This window comes from Vicugna pacos, chromosome 9 (genome assembly GCF_048564905.1).
Source record: "Vicugna pacos chromosome 9, VicPac4, whole genome shotgun sequence".
Classification (NCBI taxonomy): Eukaryota; Metazoa; Chordata; class Mammalia; order Artiodactyla; family Camelidae; genus Vicugna; species Vicugna pacos.
The window spans coordinates 74,026,608-74,045,616 of NC_132995.1; the positions used below are offsets into that span (position 1 = coordinate 74,026,608).

General features: G+C 36.6%; 1 protein-coding gene across 2 annotated transcripts in view; it reads right to left on the reverse strand.

The window, feature by feature from the left end:
- Window positions 1-19,009, reverse strand: part of ABCD3 (ATP binding cassette subfamily D member 3) — a 63,963-nt gene that overhangs the window by 17,293 nt on the left and 27,661 nt on the right. For both annotated transcript variants that reach the window (XM_006197335.4, XM_072968171.1), the window contains exons 5-15: window positions 13,634-13,703; window positions 12,162-12,259; window positions 11,680-11,803; window positions 9,442-9,498; window positions 7,385-7,527; window positions 4,712-4,781; window positions 2,337-2,406; window positions 2,147-2,244; window positions 1,931-2,022; window positions 257-348; window positions 103-166 (exon numbers count right to left, since the gene is read on the reverse strand). In XM_006197335.4, coding sequence (XP_006197397.1) covers window positions 103-166; window positions 257-348; window positions 1,931-2,022; window positions 2,147-2,244; window positions 2,337-2,406; window positions 4,712-4,781; window positions 7,385-7,527; window positions 9,442-9,498; window positions 11,680-11,803; window positions 12,162-12,259; window positions 13,634-13,703 — 978 coding nt within the window. The remainder of the gene's footprint in view (window positions 1-102; window positions 167-256; window positions 349-1,930; window positions 2,023-2,146; window positions 2,245-2,336; window positions 2,407-4,711; window positions 4,782-7,384; window positions 7,528-9,441; window positions 9,499-11,679; window positions 11,804-12,161; window positions 12,260-13,633; window positions 13,704-19,009) is intronic.

Here is a 19,009-nt window from a genome sequence, read left to right on the forward strand (position 1 = left end):
TTCGCACTGAACACTAAGCAGATGTAGCTGAAAGAGAAAGGCTACTGTGTAGTTCAGCAGATGTTTATTTTGGGGTGCTAAAGGACCCTCCTCTATACGTACTTTATAATGTTGTCTGCATTGATGATTTCTCCAGCACCAGGTATCAAGGCAATGCCTTGTTCTCCTTCAATACATTAAATGGAAAATCACTATTAGAGCACTTCGTCACGTCAGCAAAAACTCATACAATGTGACCTACTGCATCCGTATTTACCCTTTTCCTGTTGCGAGACCATGGTGCGTTCATATTTGCCATGATTTAAGTCCTTCAGTACTTGCATTAATTCTGTAATTCGGGCAGTAAAACTGAAATTAAAAAAAAAAGGAAGTCATAATCAAAACTTCAAAGGCTATCGTAGCTTTTATTTTTATTTATTTATTTAAATATAATTGATATATGACATTGTTAAGTACATATCTTTTATTTTTATACAAACTTAAATAAAGTTCCTAAAATTATTAGTTTAGGTGAAATAACTTAAAAGAAGTCTCATCAACATAAAGTATTAGTAACAGTACACATGATTCATTATTATGTTTCAGTAGGAGAATAGGAACATGAGGCTAAGAAAAGAGGTCTCAGGGGGTCTCACCTCAGCAGCTCCTCACTTCATCACCAGTAGGCCAGGACAGTTAATTGCCACTAGAATTCTAAGGAACTTTCTAGCAGATACCACAAAAGGACTAATGCGAGTGCATTCCTCAGACCCAGGGAGCGTGGAGCTTGAGCCCCCGCTGCCGTGAGCTGTAAAGCCATGGATACAGCTGGTCTTGCTCTGAGGAAGTCATTTATTTTAGGCAAGCCAAATGCACATTACTTCCCTGCAAACGTGGAAGAATCTGGAAGACTCCTCTCTTTCCCCGAAAAGGGGAAAAAATGAAATGCTCTTAATATTAGACAGAAATCGCTATGGGGATAGAGAGAAATCAAAACTAATGACAGGAGGCTGAGGAGTATGAGGCTGACAGGATGGTCAGAGCGAGAGCACTAATCAGAGAAGCAACACAGGATCCTCCTGTGAATAAAAGGCAGAAACTTCCTAAAGAAACAGAGCAGCCCACACGTCAGGGCTGCCAAGGACGAGAAAAGGTATTAACAAGCAGGAGGGGTGTCAGCGTTCTCAAGAGAAGGAGACCCCTCGTAATTGTTTACAACTTCTGTCTTGCCGTGAAGACTCCCTAACTGCCAAAAGGTGGAGAAACAGGAGGGAAGGAAACGAGCAGATTAATCCCAGGCCGCCACAGTCATCCCACTTCTTCAGACGACCTGAAACTTACGGTGCTTCTTTACATTATAGTGTTTCTTATACCACAGCAAGCCCTGTATATCAGACCTTGAACTACTGGAATATTTAATTCCATTTTATGGCCTAAGAACAATTTTACTAGACAACGTGATCACATTTACAACTAGACCTACAGAGATCACAAGGTAACATTTTTTTTTCCCACTAAAATAAACTTCATCTTTGTTTGTTTATCTTATGCTAGGTTGCCAGTATCAAAGATCTAAGAGGAAAAAAGTATGGTAGGGGACAAAAAAATTCAAATGAGAAAATTCTATTCACTAACTTAATAGTCTGTGAATTACGGAAAAACTGCCACAACTCAGCATTTCCCAGCATACTGAATACCAGTGTGCACGGAGCAGGCAGCCTAAGAACCACTAACCTAGTTTACAGCTCAAAACAGCTACCTTAAAGAAACATGAAAAGTTCACTAACAGAGAAGAATCTTCCTTAATTTTCTATCAAAATCAGCTTCCAAGGCCAGGACATGAGGCTTAAGTTGCTCCTGATCTTAACCTCAACTGAGCACAACTGTTAAGGATAACATGTATTTTTAAAATTATTCTCTGCAATTGCTCATTATTACTCATCTTACTTACCCAGCTAACCTAGTCATTTCACGGCCAGCCAGAACTATCCGACCCAGAGCTTGAGACATTCGCAAAAGCATTCTTCCACTTTGGTAGTAATCCTTAAATAGAAATAAATATTAGCCTTCACTTACATTTCTAAGATTAAAGCTAGGTTTCCTTTACTTTTGCATTTAAATTTTCAATCGATCACGCCCATGGTTCTGACTACTCCTAGCACCGTACCTCCAGGAGTTCTGAATGCGAGCTCCTGAGGTGCCGAGGATGAGACAAATCCAGGAAGGGACGGCTGACAACCAGGTAACCAACCACGGTGGCAAGATCTGAAACACGACGGTTAGGGTTTTAAAAACATCAACAATACTTCACTTCCTACAGAAATCTCATTCCCCCATCTCTTTAAAGGCATACTTACATTTGGCAATTATGCTATCAATGAAGCCCATAGAAAACCGAAACAAAATGAAATTATGCAGATGTTCCACCTGGCAGAAAGCAAAAACAAAAAATATATATATACTTTCTATGTATTAAAAAAGTGAATCTACCATGAGGACAAAATACATAATACAAAATTTATGTATTAAGCAAATATTTACTGAATGCCTATGATTTCTGATTATAACATACATATTTCTTTGAGCACAATGCTGATCACAGAGCAGGTACCAAATACTTCCTGAAACCATTTTTATGCAAACAGAATGGAAACTATATAAAGAATGTTGATGCATATCCTTTGCATGTAATAGTACAATGATACTGTATTCATAATACTGTCAGATATATATATGCTACAACTGATCAATAATCAAAACAAAAAAACAGAAAGAGGAGCTGATTTAGGCAAAACCCTAGCTGTCTGGAAATGGCACTCAGCACTTTGCTTCAGCTGGAGACACACGGTCTGTGCTTTCTCTCAGAACTGTATTACGCTCAACTTGAACCAAGTGCTAATGCAGCGCTGCACCGTTCGAGTCTGCAGCTTTAATCCCAGCATGTGTTACCTCAGAATTACAAGTCTAAAAGTGTATTTTATTCTCCATGTTTAGTGTTCTCGACTTTTCCACCTATCGGATTACCCAAGGTCCTGCCTAACCTGGCGCTGGGCTCTGTCTTAAACCTCGCCTGCTTTAGCTTCGCTCCTTCTCACTGAGCTCCAAAAATACTGGCTCCTTAAACCTGCTCCTGACGTAGTGCTTTCTTCCTGCTGGTCCCTCCGTCAGGAATACTGTCTTCCTAAATATTTACATTTTGTGACTAACTCCCTTACTTCATATGGGTTTCTGATAAAATATCACCTCCTCAAGAAAGGCCTTCTTGCCATCCCAGCTGAAACAGTTAGGCAACAGCCCCTATCATGCTCTCCCACTTTATCCCATTTTATTTTTGGTCATAAAATTCATTACTACCTGAAGTCATTTAAAATATCCAGTTGTTTACTTGGCTACTGTCTCCCTCACTAAAATGTGGGTTTCCTGGGAACAGGGTAGCCTGCTCTTAATATCTTCTACAGAAGAACACTGGCTAGAGCATCTATTCAGAGAATGCCTGCTGCTTCATTCCATGCTCAGTGCTGGAGATAAAACAATGAATAAAACAGACAAGGGCCCTGAGCTCACGGAATGTACATTCTAATGAAAGAGACAAAGCAGTAAACAAACAAGATGATTACAAATTACAATATAGGCTTTTAAGAAAACAGGTCATTAAATGGCAAGTAACTGGTGGAGGCCATTCTAGACCAGCTAATCAGACAAGGCCTAACTTCAGGGCTGAAATCTAAAGCGTAAGGACGGGCAAGCCACGTGACGAGCGAGCTGGTTAACAGCAGTCCCCTAGAAAACCACCTTAAATGTATTTCATCGGTGAACACTATCAAGGTTCAGTCATGTTAGGTATAAATAAGGTAAAAATTTAATTTCTGAAATGATTTTAAATGACAACTTCGTTAACCTTTTAAAATCACCTCAAATCTGTAATTAGTTTCAAAAACTTCCACTAAAATGTAAGCTCCTTAAAGGCAGGATTTGGTCCATCACATTTACCACTGTTACTACACTAAGCACCTGGACAAGCACATGCACCTAGATGGCACTCAGTATCTTTTAAATAATAATAAATAAAATTAATTGAATTCAAATTTTCTAACTGGCAAGTAAATAAAAACTGAAGAATAGTTTTCATAAGAAACAATGTTTATACTCTAAATCAACAGTCAGCAAACTATGGCCCACAGGTAATATCTAGCCTGCCATTCATTTTTATAAATAAAGTTTTATTAGAACACAGCCACATCCATCCATTCACACACAGAACGTGGCTTCTTTTGCGCGGCAGAGCTGAAGAGCTGCAATAAAGACCACAGGGCCTGCGAAGCCTGAACTACGCGTGAGCTGCCTGGCCCTGCAGTAAACAGAAGTCCGCCGCGCGGGCTCGGAGTGACAAGGCGCACATCTCCACGAGCACCGCAGGGCTCATCCTTTCCGTGACCGTCGCTCAGTCTGTCCCTAAGTGAGACTCCTAAGTCACCTCTCTGAAAAATACACTGACAAACATTTTAATAAACCTCCCACTTTTATTATTGGGCAGCTTAACAAATCGACGTGACAGTTTTTAGATAAAAACAGTATAAAATCCTTTACAGCTATTTTAAAATAAATATTTTAAAGATTAAAGATATATAGATACACACACACACACACACACACACACACACACACACACATCCTGGCACAGGCCAAAACATTCTTTCCCATAAATACTTGAGCCCCAAACGTGTCATCTTACCAGTTTTCGGAAGACTGAGTGGATTGTCTGCTTTTCTCTTTTATTTCCATTGTAAAAGGCAATTTCTTCACTATTGAAGAAGAAAATTTGGCAATTAATTTTAATGTTACCTAAGCCTAAAAAATAATGAAATACAGTATTTGATGCCTGAATGTTTGTATTTAAATGGACATATTGTGACTAAGTTCATCGGGTACATCTCAAGCCACAGTCTGAAACTGGCTGGCCGAGCGGAGCTCAGGAACACACACCTGACTGGACCACAGGCCGGACCACCCACGTATGTTCCTTATGCCACATGTAGTCTGGCTGGAAAAGGTGCTGGGCTGATTCTCAGAAATATGAATAAAGAAATGAGAAGAAAGTTTCCATGACACACAGGAAGGCAGGGCTGGGACAGCCATTAAGGACTACACACTGAGTACAGATCCAGCCAGAAGGGAGAGGGACAACAGAAGTCAGAAAAGGTAGTGATGTCATGACATACAGTCTCTGAAAGACAGAAAAGCAAACCAAGTCCTTATAAGAATAAGCTGTTCTTATTTTTGAAGCCCCACCATATCCTCACAACTCCCCTTTCCTTGAGCTGATTTGAATGGATTCGCAAGGGCCACAAAGATCTTAACTAGGAAAAAGGGGGCATTTTTATGGATGAAGAAAGGTTCAGTGAAGTTAAGTAAATTTGTGAAAGTCATGTCAAGTCAAACAGCTGAGATTGTAACTGGCATCTGACCGTAACATCTAGCTTTCCACTCTATGTACTATGATGTAAACTTGCCCAGAAAAGTACCTCTTAACAGCAAAGGAAAGTAAAGATTTACATAGGAGTCTAGAAGGCATTGTTAAAACGGCCTTCAGTAAACACCTATTATTTCTTTAAAGTCTTTTTTTCTTAAAAATTTATGTGAATTTTATATTCTAGTCCAAAATGTACCTGTATGTTTTTCCATCATAAAAACAAGGTAGCTCTTACTTCAGCCCCTTCAAGTAAAATTAACTTTCCATAAAGACGTATCATGTTTGACCTGCACTTCAGTTTCCTTTACACAATGATACAGAGAGCCCCGGGGAATCAGAATCCCAGTTTAACACAATTCTGCACTTACAACCTCTTTCTTACTTCCTTCTACTTTTTTTGCACATTTAAGTCTACGGAGAAAAAGGAGGTGAGAATACCACTTCTCAACATTTTAGCCCAAACCTAGAACCTGAAAGAAAAGCACATCCTAGAATACTGACAGCTGCATCAACAACTATCCTCTCCTGCGTTCTTCCTTCTAAGAGAACGCCAATCTTCTCAAAGTTCTCCATCCTCTACTGTGCACCCATATGGTTTAGGAATGGCGTTAACTCCACCCACAGTGGAACAGTTTCAACCAGTCTAAGCCAATCAATTTGCTGTAATTGTTTCAGTGACAACTCTGGCCAATGAGCTGTGAAAGAAGGTCTGCTGTGGATCTCCTGGACAGTTTCCTTGCTCTCTTAAAGAGACAGCAGAAATGGTCTGTTTTTGTTTCTGGATGTTTTGCAAGGGAGGAGGGCTGGTGAGATCTAGAACTACTTCTGCCATCTTGTGATCATGAAAGAATTAGCTGGAGGAAAAGGGCAACATATAGAGGAAAACAGAGCTAAGAGAAGAGCCAGAGCCCTGATCATGCTGTGCCTGAAACTGCTCTATCTTAAGAGTTCTTATGTGAAATGGTAAACGTCTTTATTGCTGGAGCCTTCTGAGTGAGGGTTTTCTGTTTCTTGCAATAGAAAGCATCTTACTTGATATCATCTTTCACTCACTTGGCAAAGTGCCTCCCTACTCAACCTTCGATTCTTCTGTCTCCCTACAGCACAAAACCCTGTTTAAAACTGGTATCATTTTAGCAATCCAAGAAAATAAAGGAAGAGGGAACTGTTAAAAGAATAATTTCCCAAATAAATTTGTAAATGACAACAGAGCAGTAAATAAATACTAGGACTCAAAATGACTTAAGGTTGACAGATCATCCATGTGTGAAAATTCTACTGAGTACTTGCCACATATTAAAAACAGTGCTGGAAGCTTTATATATATTTCATATTCAATCTTTTCAACAACCCTATATTATCTACCTAGTATAAATAAGAAAAGTGAGGCTATAAGTAACTTGTCAAAAGTCATATATCATGTAACTGAGAAGTGAAGGAGGTAGATTTTGAAACTAGTCAGGCTGGCTCCAAAGCCCAGTAATTTTTCTTTCTATGTTGGATTTTTAAGCTACCTAGAAACCAGGCAGAGACACACGCAGTGCGACTGGATTAACTCTGAGGATTCCAAACATAGTCTCAAATAAAAATATTTGCAGATAAATTGGAACAAAATTTTCTTTGAAGAAGTAAATCTGAATTTGAATGTATTCTGACTTTGCTTAGAGTGAAATTAACAGAACAGTAGTCAGCAGAAGACATGAAGAGGGAAGTCAGGGCTACCACACACTTAACAAGAAAAACGGTCAGCGAGGTAGAGGATCACTACTGTGTAAAACTGATAAACTTCATAATGCATATTTTCAAAAAAGGTAAAAACACACATAATTTCAGTAACAATGTTACTAGACTTTCTGGAGTCAACTTACGTGACTTTACCATCCATACAAGTGAAGTTTTACTACGGCTAAATACATCTAATACGCTTGTGCTTGCCTGTTTGTGATCAGCCGAGAATTAACGTATCTGTACTCTCCTTCAAACTTCTGCTCAGTTATTGTCATCTTGCCGATGGGCCTTCGAAGCCGAGTCAGGAATAGCCCAGAAACAATCAGGTAGGCCATCATGCTTGCTGGGCCCTGTTATTATTGGGAGAGGAAGACGGACAAGGGTCAAAGATACAAGAAATTCACTGAATGCAACACGCACAATTTATTATAATCAACTCCAGTGACTTTAAGAGAAATCGCTCTTTCAACTAATTTTTTTTCCCCTTTAACTGTTTTGTTTCTGAGAAAATGCACACTGGGCCTCTGTGTTTTCACTGCTCATCTATTCCTGCTCCATCACTCACCTCCCAGCTCTCCCAAATTTGCTCACTTACAAACTCCTGATTGCAGTCCCACTTTCTCTATGGCGTCTAAAACTCTGCTGGTAGAATTCGTCCTGATGTTTTCTTAAGATTCCATGACAGTTCTCAGGCAACTTTTTCACTTTCTCTTTGAATGTTAATGTTCCCTGAGGTCTCTTCCTTGGCTCTCTTCTCCTCCCGAATTTCCATCTCTAATCCCATCAATCTCAAGAATGCAAGATATTATTTCCAAATGCTATGCATCTTCAGCTTAGTACTCTGTAGACCCTCAAGCTCACTCCCCCCAAACGAGCGCGACCTGTCTTCCCGTCTCCCGCATCTTGCTTCCAGTGCTGCTCTCTCTCATGTGGCTAAGTACCTCACCCCCCAAGGGCCATTCCAAGGCTTTCAGCCTGCCTTGTCAAGCTCATATACATCTTATATTCTGCCACACTGAAATAACTGTTCCCTGAACATGCCATTCAACGAAGTTGTTCTTATATCCGGCAAGCCTGATGTAACTGATGGACACCTACTCATTCTCAAAGCAGCTCAAACATCACCTCCGATTCTCCGGGACACAAATACATTATTCCAACTTCTATTACTGGACTTGGAACTCTGCATTACGGTTGTTGAGTCTCTACCATCTCACTGGATGGTAACCTCTCTTCAGTAGGAACTGTATCTTACTCAACTTTCTACTCAGAACTACCTGACGCAGTATGTGTGGAATATAGAGCACACTCAAGACTTTAAAAATTCAGCATGATTGATTCAACTTATTTCAATAATTAGTACAAGAATAGGCAAAAGAGATAATTAAAATACAGTTTCTACCTCTAACAAAAGCAGGATCAGAAAACAGGAATACATGGAAATATATTTCAGTATTATACACATGTAGTAAGGACCACAAAAATACTAAAATACACAGATAAGGGGTATTTAGCCTATTCATCTGTTTATAGTAAAAACAAGTTATAAGAATGACTAAACCTGGCTCATGGGATATCAAGATGTGAGGTAGATAAGAAAATTAAAATAGAAAACTGCTTTCCCCAATGTTTTGGAAAGGAACAAAAACCCTACATAAATTATTTATTAATCAACTACAAAAGGTATATACGTACACATGTACATATTTACATAAAGTCACCACACTACTATATGGTTGTGTTATAAATATGTAACAATAACATCACACATTAAATGACTAAAGTCAGACTTCAGTGAGAATACTCAGAAAGTGTAAAGGTCATTTTTACCAACACAAGTGTCAAAGAGACAAGGTAATGAGGCTCATGGGACAGTCAACCATTTATAGTATAAATATTCTTGAAACTGTCATAGCCATTCTAAAGGTATTATGACAAACATTCAAATTTCACACTAAAATAGCTCTCTCCAAATATCTTTTTAAAAATTACCTTGCAACAATAAACACATGTACATTAAGTGTTTAAGTACTTCTGGTTATTAATGCCACAAAAATTTTCCAAGTATCTGACTTAAGGAAAATTAAAAAGCCAAATTAAAATACTTTTAAAATCTCTAGTATAGTATTATTTTATAACCATACTTTATTAGGTACATCTTGTAAAAGCACATTCTTTGAGATACATAAAAATTCTTAAAACCACCCAGCTATTCACAACCCAGTACTGCAGCAATTTAAAAGACAGAATAGAAGTCAACTCACCTGAGCTCCAATTGCAGTCGTTAACTTGAAGATATACAAAACTATGTCTAAAAATGGCTGTAAAGTAAAAATCAGAAGGTACAGAATTAAAAAGAACTAAATTGCCTAGACTTACAGCTAATACAACATGTCATATGTAAACTGCTATTCAACACTTGACACACGATTTTCAGCTGTAACTTTATGCTGTAACAGTATGTAGCACGATGAATATACAAAAGACACAGCTCTTATTCTTAAGAGACTGAAAATGGAGACAGTGTGACCAATGTCTACTGATCATCAAGTGGGATATTTATTACTTTCCATCAACTAACATAGCTCTACTGTGATCATTAGCCTTTAGTAACACAGTAATTTCTCCATTTAGTATAAAGACACTGAATAAAATGGCCTGAATTATAAGCTCAATTCTGCCACCAGCTTTTCTGGTTTCTATATATCTTCACCTGAAAAATGAGAGGGTCTTTCTGCGTTTAATGTTGTTTGATTCTACTACTCTATCACAATGTCTATATGTTGAAACAATCAAGTGAGCTTATGAATCTAATTTTCTGATATAAAACTCAAGCTTCTAGAACTAAAATAATACATTAATGTAGTACTCCTCACACAGAGACAACTCAACTGATGTACCAAAAGTTGTACATTATTTTGAAGTTTTTCAAGAAACTCAAACTCACTTTAAATCCATAGCTACTCCTTTCTGACTAATATCTGCATTATCACTAGGATAGGTGGCTTGGTTTAGTACTTGGCTTGTACTAAGCTGAACTTTTTCTTTTTTTTTTGCCTTATGAATTACCAAGAAGTTAGACATACTTACAAAAAATTCAAGTACATTTAAAAGTTATTGACAAAAATAATGACTCACTTAAGTCAGGGTTCAAGTAGATATTTTAAAAAGTAAATTACACTGCAGTACATAGCACCACTACAATTAATTTGATAATATCTTTCTCTATTGCAGGTATGACAAGTCCTGAGCTACAGACTTGCTCATGTGCCAAGATGTAATAAAGAATATATAACAATGTCTACAGAATTAATGAAAAATAGCATATACAGCCCCCACCCCTCAAATACAAAATCGGGAACAAACTTTAAAATGTGGTAATAGGAGCAGGAAAAAAAAAAAACAGCTGAATTAACTGAACAGTTTTTAGTTGTCAGTTTCTAAAGTTTGGATCAATTAGTAAAGGCTTACAGAGAGCCAAATGAAGAACAAAGTTTGGTACGAAGTAAAAAGTTATGTTAGTAGTGGGCCCATCATGAGGGGGGAGGCTCTTGTGAATATGGACCACTCTTCTCAGAACTGCCTATGCTCCCGCCATCCACATGGTGGAAGTGGGAGCACTCCCGTTCTTACAGGGTAAGCCCACCCCTATGATACAGTTTTTTGTCTCAAGACTGGATCTCTCAATCAGTTGTGGCTAGAGGCAAAGATAATGATCCAGTTTGAGACAAGATCGGACCCCAGACCAAGAGCAGTCATGTGGATTGGAGTGGGAAAAGGGGTATCCAAGATGAAGAGGGGAGGGACAGCTGGGGAGACAATCTTACAGGTGCCCAACACATATCCTAGTTGGTGCAGAGTTCATGCAAAGAAGACGGCTTAGTGAGAAGACTATAGCCAAAACTGTGAGGGTGGTGAGATGAGTCAGACAGGTAAGAACTGAGGTCATCAGTAGGAAGAAAACTGGTCTTTATCATCAGAGTCAAGAGCTTTGGTAATAGTCTGAGAAAGGGGGAAAAACTGTCCTTAGAAACACTGAAATAAACTAATATCTTGTGGGAAACGTTTTGACTATTATTTAAATAATCTATTAGAATTAGAGATACTGAAGCAGAGAAATGGGCAGGAAGAAGCCCAAGTCTAGGGTTATGGATGTGGAATTAAAAATAAATTGCCATCAATCTCTAACAACTGCCAAAACTACACAGGCCAAGAGATAAAAATTCAAATTTCTGATGTTTTACTGAAATCAGCCTGAAAAATTCTTATATAATCTTTATAAGACACTAAATTCGCAGTTCTCAGTCAAAACACCTCACAGAAAATAATATAGAAAATTAAATACTTATAGTTAAGACTATTACAACAACTATAATTTTCTTATTAAAGCCTTAAATATCTATATGCTGCTGTTGTGTTCATCAAATCAATTCTATATAAATAAGCTCAGATTCAAAATTCAACAAATTAACAACAATAACAACAAAAACAGAGCAACTTACCTTACTAAGATTTGAATACAGATCAACTACACTGTTACAAAACTTTTCTACATCTTGTGTAAGCAGCTGGTCTGGATTAGCTATTCTGTTGTCCAGATTTCCCATTTTATAATATGTGAAAGCTCTAAAATAACAATAAGAAAATGACTTTAAAACAAATAATTTTAAAAACAAAAAAATTCACATTATTCTGTGCAGTGCAAATTCATAGAAACAATAAAGTCTGGAACTGGAAGAGGCTCTAAAGATTGTCCCAACTTATTTTAGAGATGAAGTCAAGTCCAGAGAAGGATGACTTGCCAACAAATGGAAGAGCCAGGGTTCGATTCCAAATGCCCGAGGTCTTCCCTACATGCTTCTGGGTCTAAGAGCAACGTTCTTGAAAAACATATCTAATAAGAAAGAAGACTTCCACATCTCAACATCACAAGTGTTACTGTTCAAAGTAAGCAGCTTTAATGTAAAAACAGGTTACCACTTACTGGAGATACTCCTCATAGAGGTACTTAGTCAGTCTTATTCGGAAGCATAGTTTGAGCTCATTTAACCCAAACTTCAAGAAGTTATTAACCAGAGAGATCTAAAACAAACAGATACATATTACCGGTTTTGCTTCATTTCTACTTACTAAATTATAATTTATTTCCCCATCACTGGTTTTGTTTCCAAATCCTATGATTTTTAAAACTGGCAGTCCAAATTGATGTAAGTCAGTTGTTTTACTTAAAATTTACAAAGATACAAAGAGAACATGCTAAACTAAATGCAAGTAGCTGTATTACACTATGTTAAACTTTACCTGGAACTTAACTTTAGAATATGTTAAGATCATTAATTATGAGAAGCACCTTGATCCCTTTTTTAGGTGGGGGAGGTAAGAAACAGAAGCCCAATCTGTCACCTTTCCATCCAGCGCACAGAGACTGTTTCAGGAGCCTGAAATTCACGCTTAGTGTATCTTCTCTTCCTACTACACTGCAACCCCAGACGACAGAATTCCATATACACTTCATTTGCATTTGTTAAAAAAAAATACTGCAAGTTTTATACCAACTAATGCCATTTTCTGGATTATTTCTGGAGTCATCTTTACTACTCTTTTCTATCATTTATTAAAATTAATTTTTTTATAGTTCTCAAGTCACATTTACATAATTTTCCCAAGAAAACACTGGTCTTGGACTGAATCTCAGTCTTTGATTTGTATCAGTGCTGCTTATCTCAATTTTTTATTTTAAAAGGTCTTAAAACCATATATGTCCGTCATCAAGCTTTAGTAAATCTGACATATTTTCTCATTAATTCACAATCAAGCCCCTTTCTTTTATTCCCACATCTGTAATACTGAAATTCTTACAGTGCCTATAAAATAGAATAAAGGTAAGAATCAAGCAAAGAGAATTGCTTATGATTTAGACTACTTAACCTTTATTCTTAATAAATTCAGATAATAAATGCCAATTCAACTTAAACTACATTAGTGGCTCAAGTTACTACAATCATTTGTGACCTAAAGCAATGATTCTCAACCTGAACTTCTGCCACCCCCCCATCACTCCCCCAGCCCCAGCAACCTCGCTATAGGCTCCCATAGGAGATCTGGCGGTGTTTGGAGGCACTGGAGACATTTTCTGTCACCGCAACCAGGGGAGCTGTACTACCTCCATCTAGTGGTGCTACTAAACATCTGAGACCCTGGACTAGAAGTCAGAGAAAAAATCCACACATGTGTATACCCACAAACGTATACAATGAAACTAAACCATAATTCCTTTAAATTTGTCTGCCTAGTATAAAGGTTTGCATTGAAAAATTCCTCTGCAAGTTACAAAACTAAACTTGAAATAGAAATTTAGTATCATAAATCTTTAAAGAACTTGAGTAAAAATCCTTAAAAGATTTTAGTAAGATGTGATTTTTCCTGTGCAAAAACTTTTTAAAGAATTACACTTACGAGAGGCATGGCAGCGATGAAGTTGAATAAGTATCTCTTGAAATCTTTTCTGTTACGACCAATGATACCACTGCAAACCATCACATGCAATGCATTAGTTGCAAAAGAAGCAATATTCAACACTAAAAAAATCTCTGTAAACCTCTAGAATTATTTTTGGAAATTTTTATTGAATCACAAGAATCAGTAAGAAAAAAGATGCTAAATACATTTTCTTACAAAACATGAACTTTTGAAATTTTATCATTTTAAACAATTTGCTTGAAAATCACTATAAATGGCAAAATGAAATGAGAATAATAACTAGTTCTTTCCTTAGTAACAATGGTCATTTAAACAGGCTTAAGCATTACAAAAGGGGTTTTATCTGGTGAAAACAATTAACAGCTTTATAGACCGAGGAATGGATTACTGTGGATCAAACAAACCAGTGTTTCTTTGTCTGTTTTTAAATATTTTAATATCCTGATTGTCATCTGTATGAGCTAATGGCAGGGAGACAAACTAATGAGAGATCAACTAACTCTTACTATAAAGGGCCAAGAGCAACTATTTCCAGCTTTGTGGACCATACGGTCTCTGTTGCAACTACTCAGTTCTGCTATTTGTAGACAAAAAACCGCCGAGAATCAAACTGACTGCGGTGCTGAGAAAATTCTACCTAAACAGATGGTAGTGGTTTTCAACTAAGCCAGATCTGTTACCTCTTTTTAATCTGCTTTATTTATCTGTTTTTAAAATATCCATTAAGAACTTAATTAAAGTAAGGGTTCTTCTACTTTTTTAAAAAAAGTCTGAAAACTATTGTATCACTATAAGTAAAGGACTTCTGAGTTTCAAATGTCTGTGAAGCATAACAATATAATTTATTTGATCACATGCTGTTTTTTCAAGCAACATTTATTAATATTATCAAACGTAAATTAAATATATTTTGAAAAACAATGCACTAAATGATTCAAATCTAGGTCCACACATGAAAATGACTGGTATACATACAACAAAGAAATAACTTGCTTTTTATGAGGGAGAAGGTGAATAATGCCAAGTAATATGAACTGGTCTTTTAGGGCAAAAAAGTTCCATGGTCAAATAACTATGGGAAAACCTGTGTTAAACAAAGCTAACAAATGTCTTTACCAAAGACTTTCTCAAAGCTCTAATGTATCAGATGCTGTAAAACTCTCTGAGAGGGCTTTGTGGCACTGTAGCATTTCCTTCATCATTGCTAAGATTCCCAAGAATATACTTGAGAAGTGTTATTTTAGATCGATAGAAAAATAGTCTAGTTTTGACATAACTGCTAAAAAGTAAAAAAACAAAAACAATTAAGCTGAACTAGAAAAAAGTTAAAATAGAACCACACAAAAATGTTGTTTACAGCAGTAAGTATATTAGAGACAAGAAGCAATTAAGACACACAAAAAGTTTAGAGATTCAAATCTAAATTGTTTGAACGAGACTTTACATAAAACCAAAGTGCTTTCGTGCTGCCCAAGCTGTGAAACACACAAGATGATAAAACTTTGGTAAAGCACATGCCATCTTTCAGCAATGGTTTACCATTGGAGTAGCAGCTATAAATTTAAAAAATGGTTTCTTGAATAAAGTTTTATCTCTGCTTATTATTCCGCTGCAAAAGAAAAATAATAATTAATAAAGAGTAATTTGACAGTAGCCCCAATCATAATCACTTATTTCATAAAGATCCCTACATGCTTTGAAAGTATTTCAAGAAAAGATAGTTCAGTAATTTTAAAATACTACATGTAGCCACATAAAATACTACATGTAGTTTATATTTATATATAAAGTAACATATATATATTATGATTATATATGGCAGTATAGGGGAATAAAATTTGCCACCCAAAAATGTGTTTCTTTGGCATAAGGATTATTTCAGGCTGGTTATTTTTAAGAAACAGAAGACTCAGGGAGTCTTTCTTTCGATCTCCCCCTTAGCTGCTCAAAGAATTTAAATAAAAGGCCAGCTTTAGGAATAGAGCTGTCACCAGAGATACTGCAAAGAACACAGGCTAAGTGTGGTGGGTGGAACACAGGCTACGTGTGGTGAGTTTGACACAGGCTTAAGTAGGCAGGAGCTGGAGACCAGAGTCTACTCTGTGTCCCACAGTCTTTACCAAGCATCTGCTTTTCCGTCTTCATGTGAATTGCCTTCCTTCCCTCTGAAGTCCCAACCTACTACCCCAACATCCTCTTTTGTCTTTAGCTGAAGATGGTGTTTAAGATGAGGACTTCGGCCAGTTTCCTAGGTCTTTCCCATGTATATATGTTAGTAAAATTTTGTTTGATTTTCTCCTGTTAATCTGTCTCACATCAATTTAATTCTTAGACCAGCTAGAAGAGCCTAGAGGAGCAGAGGAAAATTTCTTCCTCCCCAACAGCAGCAACAAGATATGAAGGATTAGCTCCATTATCATGGAAGGACCTCAAAGGACCTTCTACCGCAAAGAAGGGGTCTATTCTATTAAAACTTGCCCCTACTCCAAAGTCTTTAGTCACTGTTAACAAGTAAGCCTAAACGATGTAAAGAATATTAAAATTAAGTACATTAAGGACCATAACAAGTCTCTCTGAGACTATTTTAACAGAAATACACAAATCTAAACATACTTTGGAACGGGCAAAATGGAAAAGGCAGATAAAGACATTTACAATGTAGTTTGAGTAGCAAATTAGAGAAATGTGTTATTTTTTAAATAAACTATTCTACATTATGAATTCACAATATTTTAAAACTTTTAATTAGATCAAACATTAAAGATCTCATGCATGGCAGAGGCTCAAATATATTTACTCAGAAGAAAGTTAACAATTAATTCTAAAATGATCATTTCATAAGTAGTGTTTTTGGTTAAGAGTATAAGAAAGTTCCTTGTACTGTTGTTGCAAGTTTCCTGCAAGTTTAAATTATAAAATTCTTTTAAAAACTTTTAAAACTTTAAAAAAATTTTTTCTACATCTCATAACTAAAATTTAAAACTGAGTACCCAACAAGTTGATTACTCTATCTAGTAGAATTATAAACTGGCTCAAGCTACAAAATAACTATCCTTTTGTCCACTATCATCGATTAAATTAATGCACTATCTACTCTTAGTAATGCATTTTCTCCAGGGCATTAAGTCTTTGGAAATCCCTAGTTTAGAAGATTAAATATTATTCGTTTAGGTTACAAAAACATGAAATCACAAAATCTGAATTAAAAGGAAAAAACTTTTAAAAATAATCTTCTATAACATGACTGTACAGGGTTCTTTATATGTATTATGTAGCTGATTCTATACAGATATCTAACATAATGTTGTTCACAGTGGATATAACCTGTTACTTTCGTCACAGGTAATTAATAATGCTATAGTTGGGGAGGCTGTAATTTTATTAGTAGATATGACATTTAAATAATAAATCATTAAAAGAAAAAATACAAAATTCTATAATCATGCAAAAGGACAAGAATGCCTTCTCTACATTAATTATAAAAATGACTCAAATTACTCATGCAAAAAATTCACAGAAACAGAGCTTAACAATGAAACTGATCCTCCTAAAGCTGATGCGGTAGCAGCAATGAACAAACATTTTGATTATGTTTATCTTAACTCCTTAGATCTGTTAGAGGGTTCCTCACTGGGGCACAAACACACAAAACCAACCAGAATCCCTCTACAAAAGCCCTTCAGGAGAACCAGACAAACAACAAAAACAACTCAGCTTCCAATAAATTAAATATGAATATACAGCCGCAAGGGACTGCTTGAGGAAAGCTCTAACATGAAGGACAAAGATCAGAACAACAAAAGACAGCGAAGGAAACAAACAAAGCAGCAGGGAGCTAAAAAAGAAAAGAAAAAAAGTCACAGGCTTGAAAGAATGATGGCTACCGAAATGAACATTCAAACAACAAAGACAGCTCTTAGAAATAAAATTAAAACAAATAAAAATTCAGTCATAAAGTTAAAAGAAAATATCTAGAATATAGGGGAAAAAGGTCAGAGATGAAAATAATAGAGAAATTATAAGATAATCAGATGATTAGTCCAGGGGGTCCAACACTCAACTAATGAGGATTTTAGAAAAAGTACCAAAAAAAAAAATGGAGAGGAGGAACTTTTTTTAAAGACACAAGAAAATTTCTCAGAATGAAGAATGAGTTTCTAGAGTGAAAAGAGCCCACCTAGTGCCTGGCACAACCACAGTGAGCGAAAAAATTCACACCAACATTTCAGTGACATTTCCAAATACCAGCAACACAACATCAACAATGAAGGAATAAAAGCTTCCACAGGAAGGAAAAACAGACCCACCGGCATGGAAGGCAGACCAGCACAGGGACGGGCCCCAGCCCCCAGTGTGGAACCTAGACTAGCCGCTTTAAACCTTGGCTGCACATTAGAATCACCTGGGATGCTTCGAAAAGCAATAACTAATTGAATCAGACTCCAGGGGTGGGACCAGGCACTAGCAGTTCTCGAAACTCCCCAGATGATTCCAACAATCCTGCAGCCAAGGCTGAGACCCACTGAGCCCTATACAAGACAACAGGGTGATGCTTTCCAAATTCTAACAAAAAGTGATTTCCAGCTTGTAATGCATAATAAACAGCTAACTTATCAATCAAGTGCAAGAACAGAGGACTGATTTATCAGATTTACAAGATCTCAAAAATTTACTTCCCTTGTACCCTTTTCTCAGAAAAAGCCTGCATCTGCCAAAATGAGAAAGTAAAAAATGAAGAGGAATATAAAAGATCCAGAAAACAAGAGCAATTTAATGCAGGAAAGATGAAAAAAATTCCCAAGATCACAACAAAAGTAAATTCAAACGTAACTGCTATTTAGAGGAGCTCAAATGTAATCAATCCTGATGAGAGCAGGAAGACAGAAAACTAACAAGATGTATGGGGTGGGGTGGTAACAGATAAAAATCAATAGCTTATCTGGTGTATCTGACATAATACTGAGATTTTATAGTGTTGTCAATAAGCTTGAGTTGAATTAGTAAGAAGCAGGCAAAAACTTAAAGCACACAAAAACTTCAATTTATAAACGGCAGAAAAAAACAAAAAGTTACATACAAAAGAAACTACCAGAGAAGAGTGTGCGACTCAGCTGTAAACAAAAGTCAAAATCATGAAGACAACAAATTCTGATTTAACAAAAAAACTGCAATACAACATTGAGAGAATGAGAATGAACCTGGGCAGGAGTGTAAAAGAGCCAATTCTCCTCTTCCAAAATAGAAGTAAATGTACGCATACTGAGACTGAAAAATCTAGGAACAGTAACGTGTTACGATGAAATGCAGAGATAAAATGAGAGAGAAAACAGGAAAAAGTTAGAAGACAGCTGG